The 5,878-nt window shown below is 51.9% G+C and overlaps 1 protein-coding gene across 2 annotated transcripts; it reads right to left on the reverse strand.

Moving 5' to 3' along the window:
- Positions 1–1,437: 1,437 nt before the first annotated feature.
- Positions 1,438–5,243, reverse strand: NAIF1 (nuclear apoptosis inducing factor 1). Of its 2 annotated transcripts, XR_012634915.1 has the most exons (3): positions 4,467–5,243; positions 2,289–3,779; positions 1,438–2,195 (listed from the first exon to the last, which is right to left on the reverse strand). XR_012634915.1 is itself a non-coding variant. In XM_074923582.1 (2 exons), the coding sequence occupies exons 1-2, from the start codon at positions 4,975–4,977 to the stop codon at positions 3,316–3,318; spliced, it is 975 nt and encodes a 324-aa protein (XP_074779683.1). In that variant the 5' UTR covers positions 4,978–5,243; the 3' UTR covers positions 1,438–3,315. The 2 variants fall into 2 exon arrangements, 1 of the variants encoding a protein (XP_074779683.1); XM_074923582.1 differs by having other exon boundaries at positions 1,438–3,779.
- Positions 5,244–5,878: the final 635 nt, after the last annotated feature.

The following is a 5,878-nucleotide window of genomic DNA, read 5'->3' on the forward strand; positions in this document are numbered from 1 at the left end:
ATAATTAAAGAATTCATGTGGTTTTTTTATCTTGTGCCTGCCCATTCAGTTCTGCAGTGAACTCATCCCAAAGACAGATGTGAGCTCCTGTCATCTTGGTGTCCACTGCCCGTGTTTGAGGGGAGCAGGGGGACCCGGTTTGTGCCCCCAGACATCCTGGCTTTTCTAGGGGTACCGGTATTCCTCACTGCTGGGCTCTGCCCATCGAATTTCTTCCTCTGCGGGCTCTCAGTCCTGAAAAGATTCATCCGTGAGAGAGGCAAGCAGGATCACAAAAGGTCTGGATGACAAGCGTCATTTCTGGGACCATCCTGCCAGGCCCCTGCAGTGCTGCAGCTCGGGATCTCTGGCCTTGCCCCGTTGCACAGTGCCATCTCCTGGAAAGCTTTGCCTGAGCCGCACACATCACGGGCAGTTTTGCTCCTGCAGCAGCCAGGGGTGCTGCAGGCTGCTGCCTCTGATTGCCATGAAGATTATCTTCTGACCCCCCAAGAGTCCCCTCACCAAACTCCTCTTCCTCCCGCTCTCTGCCCGGCTGCTCGCCCTCACCCCTGAGCTACCCTGCAGCAGAACATCCCTGTGCAGCTCTTTCCCACTCTGGATGCTGAATACAAATCTCTAGGTACAAAGAGAACAGTAGAGGAGCACAAATTAGCATCTACAGATGTTACCCCTCAGCTTTTGTTCTCCTTGGGCACCAGTTCTCTGTTCAGTTGAATGCCCTGCCTATACACATTTATTTGCCCTGGGAGTGCCCCATTTACCTCTTTCTCCTGGTTTTGACTCTAAGGGACACATTTTCTTCTTCCTCCCTAAGCTTGATGACCTCGTCATGAGCAACAACCAAGCCCCTCATCACAGTGCTCACCCTATATTTAAAATGTTGCTACATCTTTTTAATGAGACAAAAATGTGTACACGGAACTTGCACCTGAATGCTGCTGCCTTGACTAAGCTCTAAATTTATCCTGATAAGACAAGAAAAATGGGTGGTTTCAGGGGCAACACGCTTACTCCTACAAAACAGTAACATAGCTTAAGTGCTTAGTCGTTGAAAAAATGCACACTGCAATTTAAAGCCAAAGGCTGGTACTTCATCCATCATTTTAGGCTATTGTGGCATCTTCTGAGCAGTTGGGAGATTACTGTACTTCAGTAATCTGTCATACACAATGAAATAACTAGTGCTCCAAGGTAAGGCTGTAAAAGCTGCTATTTGAAAAAGACCATAATTATGTAAATACAAGGCCACAAAGTTCATAAATAAGAGAAAAAGCTGCCGTGACTCGTGGCTGTTCAGAATTTTCTTTGGCTCTTTCTCAGTGAGGATTCTGTGCTGCAAACTTGTCTTTGCCCCGGAGCGTACCAATGAACTCAAAGAGCCTGTTTACCAAAAAAAAGTATTTTTTATTAAAATTCATATTTGTAAAGGAGAGATCATTACACAAATGAGGTAAACCAACACATATGACATAGTTTTCACTTTAAAAATAAATTTCAATTGAGCAATTGATTTGATTCCATGAAGTCTGAGAGGCAGAGTCAGGCGAGCGTTACTCATGTGGCGAGCTGCTGGACAAGGTGGAGAGACGCAGCTGATGCTGCCCTGACTCAGCACAGGGATGTCAGTGCCAAAGGGTCGGAGTCCTCCAGGGGCCAAGCCCTTCAGCACCATCCTTTTGTCCTTTTCTCCCGTCAGACTCGCAGACGAGAGGAAATGGGTAAAGCCCAGGGACAGGCAGCGGTAGCCTCTTCACTTACTGCTCTAACAAGGGGGCTCCCACCAGAATCCCCCTATAAAAGGCTGTGTAAAGGTTTAATTTGATTGTGCAAATTCACTCCTTCATCAGTGGTCGCTCACCATGTCTCAGCCCTAAAGGAGACTTAACAGCAAGGAAATCCCAGCTCTGAAAAAGTTCCGTTTCAAAATAACATCTGGCAAGCAACAAGCCTGTTAAATGTGACACACTTTGCGAGGTACAGGGAGAAGACAACTTATGCTTCCTTCTTTTTCTTTTTCTTTTTTAAGTTTGTTTCCATGCATGTACAAGTGGAGCTTTTAGTCTAAAAGTTTAAGTTACTGCAAGTTTGTGAGAATCGTGTTCACCGTCCTGTGAAATTAAGCTTTCCCATTGAGGACCAAGCCCCACAGCCTGAACACCTCACAGAAAAGTGGCTGCAAACGTTGTTTCGCCCTGTATAATGGTAAGAAAATAGCGAGGTGAACCTCAGACCCATTTCAGAGAATGCCACTGGAAGCTAGACTAATAGAGAACAGCTGTACTCACCTCCAGCTCCTCACAAGTACAGAACAAATACCACTGCCACCAGCAGGACCGAGTGATGCTCCAAAATTCACTCAATTAAACCAGTGGCTGACAAACTCCTAAATGTTGGGAATTGCTGCATGGCTGAAGCTCTGCAGTCCAGGTCCACTTTGATGGGTGAAGGTGTTATGGAGGTGACAAACTATGCAGAGGAGACGGAGATAGAGTTTCACCCGTTACACCCACTGAGTGAAACTCATCCAGGCCCTTGTGCATTAACTGAGACAGGTAATACATTGCTTCCAATACGTGTCCCAGGACAGTATCTGGTAACCAAGACATAAAATTTTCATCACATCTGCCAAGTTTATAGTTAAATTTCATGACTGCACGCAGATACAACATGAGGTGAATGAACTATTTCAATTCCATTTATCTCCTCGGGATGTGGGTGAGATTTAAACTGCATGTAGGCTTGGTGCTGGTCTGCATGGGCTGGATGTCACGCTGCAAGAGCAGTATCCGTAACTCTCGGTGCAGAGAGAAGATTGTACCACATCCAGTACCATGTTTCCAGTAAATGCTTTCAGCAAGAGACAGAAATGCGTTCACTGCTGTGCACTACAGTTTGTGATAACTGTAGCTTGGCAGCTGCAGCACTGTGATACCGCAACAAGATTCTTCACGTCAGAAGTCAGTTAAAGGTTATAGATCTTGAGAGAGAGAAAGAGAGGGGTGTCATACTTAGGAGAGATGTCTCCAAACAGAAATTACAAAAAATAACTGTTTCTTTTAATAAAACTATTGTTTGAGGGACTAAAGCAACCGATGTTAAGTTCCTGGTTTATTACACATCCTGCTATGGCTCTGTATGACGATTCTGAAAAGGCAGATTAGCATAAGATTAGCCAAGAAAGCAAGCTGTTTAGGCTCAGCAAGACTCCAAGGCAGCCATTTCACACTGACAAGAGCTAGCGCCCCTCGCTCCTGTGTCCACTGGCAGCATGGGCAGGTTTTTTCCAAGAAAGACATTCCACTACTGTTTTTTTCACTGGATCATGCCATCTTGCTGCCCTGTCTGGCTGGGGTCAGCGGTGACCGACGGACTGGGTGTATTGCTCTGCAAAAATCGACGGAAGTCCTTAATCATGGGGCGGAGGACCTGGATGAGGGCACTCAGTGCCGCCTGTGTTCCTTCCATGGCTTGTGCCTGTCGCTCCTGGGCACATGCCTGCACCTCCTGGGAGCGCCGAATCATCTGAAGCAAGTCATTCTGCTGCTCCAGGTGCTGGGCGATCTCCTTCACATGCAAGTTGGTCACTCGCTGCTCCTGCAAGAGCTTGGCTGAGTTCAGAGCAATTCGGCTTTTCAGCTCCTGGGGTTTCGCAGACACTTCGTGTTGATGCGCCATCATCTCCAAGGGTGCTTCAGCTGTGACGGTGGTGGGGGCTTCTGTTGTGCAGTACTCTACAACTCCATCCTCCAGACTGTGGTAGGTCGTCTCTGCAGGAACTGAGAACAAAGGACAGAAAGGGGGTAAGAAGTAGCTGCAATACAGGGATTTTTATCTACAGGACTATTCAATGAATATCACAGGAATACTGCCTGTTCAGTGAGATAACATACAATGAACAGCCATGCACAAAATGACCTACTAAGTCTACTCCACCCTCATTCAAGCTTCCTTTTAGGCTATACAGTCCAAAGGAATAGGGCATGCCTTATCTGTCTAGACAAAATTATTTCTCAACCTCCAGTCCAGCGCAGAAAAATCTTTCCAAGCAGCATTAACCAAGTGACATAAGGGCAAAGACAAGACCCAGAACGGCACTTGTCAGAAGCACAGCTGCTCTTTGGGGCAGACTGGGAGATCAGCCTTGGAGATGTTTCTCCCCCTGCTTTTGTCCCCAGAGAGGGGGATTGAACAATCTGCAAGGTGCAAAGGATACTTGCTTCCCTTGTTTTTAAGGCTGAGCCCAGCTATCAAAACTGACTTTCAGTACATGCGTATCTTGCAGTCACTCCCTTACAGCACAAGGACATATTGGGAATGGCATTTTCATTACAGAGATATGGGGGTTTCTTTTTGCTGGGGCTTTCCCCACACAGGGCTCAGGGCCTCCTCATGGGTGGGTGTCAAGGCTCTCTGTATGATCTTCCAATTCAGAACAGAGCATCTGCAGCCGGCGCAGCACTCACTCTGGGTCAGGGTGACCGTGGTGGCTGACGCGGTGATGGGTATCTCGGTACCGTCACCCGCGCTGCAGTCCCCACTCGGCAAACTGATGATGGTGGCTTCTCCCAGCAGGTTGCAGATGCGCTGCTGCATTGGGGTGAGGATAACCGGGGCAGTCGCAGCGCCCGTTGGGTCTTCGCTCTCCGGTCCGTTGCCGTTGCTGTTCTGGCTCTCGCCTCCCCCTTCCATGGCAGCCCGGACTTGGGCCACTTTGCGTCGCACCTCGGTCTTGAGGTCAGACCATTTCTTCTTGACCTCGGGCAGCTCACGGTGGCAGGTGGCAACGGCATTGACGCGGCGCAGGATGTCATGCCAGGCGGCGGCTTTGGCGGCCAGGGGCACGCCCGCGTTGAAGTGGTTGATGAGGAGGTGCTTGCCTCGCTCTAGCTCCTCCACGATGATCTCCACCTCCCGCTCCGAGAAGTTCATCTTCCGCTTCTTGGCTGGGGGCGCCGGGGGCGATGCCATGGCCATGAGGGGCACCGAGGAGGGGGCACTAGGGGACACCTGCAGGCCAGGGGGGCCTGGCCGGGCCCAGGGGGCCCTGGGGGAGGCTGGGCAGGGCCGAAGGGCGGCAGGGCCTCCCCAGGCCTGCTCACCCCCGGGGCCGGGGACAACAGGGGGGCCCCGAGGCCCCTCGGGGCCCGGAGGCGTCCGTCCCCCCCCGCTCCCCCCTTGGCACCGCCAACGATACGCAAATTGCGTACCGCAGCGACCCAGCAAACCCCGCTCAACAGCCTCCACCCTGCGACACTGGCGTAATGGCTTCCAGAATCAGCCCCCTTTCTTGCCTCGTCTGATTGGGCAGCTAGCCTGCCCGTCAGGCGGAGATCTCGCCTCCCGCTGTCAGCGCCGCGCTATCATTGGCCAGACCCGCTGCCCATCGGGGGGCCAAGAGACGGCCCCGCCTGGCCGCTTGTCTCAGGCCACTGGGCCTGCGTGAGGCCTGTGAGCGGCTGGGCCCGCCCATGAATTTCCCCGCTCTAATTCCATTGGGTATTTCTCCCATCCATCAACACTGAGCGCCCCCTGCTTTGGAAGCTACTGGATACGTGCCACATCCGTCAAGCTCAAACTGACTCCCGTTTCCCGATCTGATTGGAGATATTGTAGCTTTATCCCCGCCTCTCCCCGGGGCTTTAACCAGTGGGAGTTGGATCCAGGCGCTCGTGCCGCCCCCTTCCGCCCCGGGCGGTGTTTCCTTCCGATTGGTGCAGGGGAAGGCGTCCCTCTGACGTCACGCCCGCCCACTTCGCGGGACCGCGTGGAGGCCGGGGGTGCGCGCGGGGGCGTGTTGGCTGACGCCAGCGCGCGGGTCGCTGCCATTGGTCGGCGCGGAGCGTCACGTGGCGGCCGCGGCGTGTGGCGCGAAAGC

This window comes from Athene noctua, chromosome 20 (genome assembly GCF_965140245.1).
Source record: "Athene noctua chromosome 20, bAthNoc1.hap1.1, whole genome shotgun sequence".
Taxonomy (NCBI): domain Eukaryota; kingdom Metazoa; phylum Chordata; class Aves; order Strigiformes; family Strigidae; genus Athene; species Athene noctua.

What these genes read in the sequence shown, in the direction of transcription:
- NAIF1 (XM_074923582.1), bottom strand. Translation starts at nt 4,977, where the DNA reads ATGGCCATGGCATCGCCCCCGGCGCCCCCAGCCAAGAAGCGGAAGATG. An exon ending in CACGGTCACCCTGACCCAGA is followed by an intron (nt 3,780 to 4,466) that starts GTGAGTGCTGCG and finishes CTTTGTTCTCAG; the next exon opens with TTCCTGCAGAGACGACCTAC.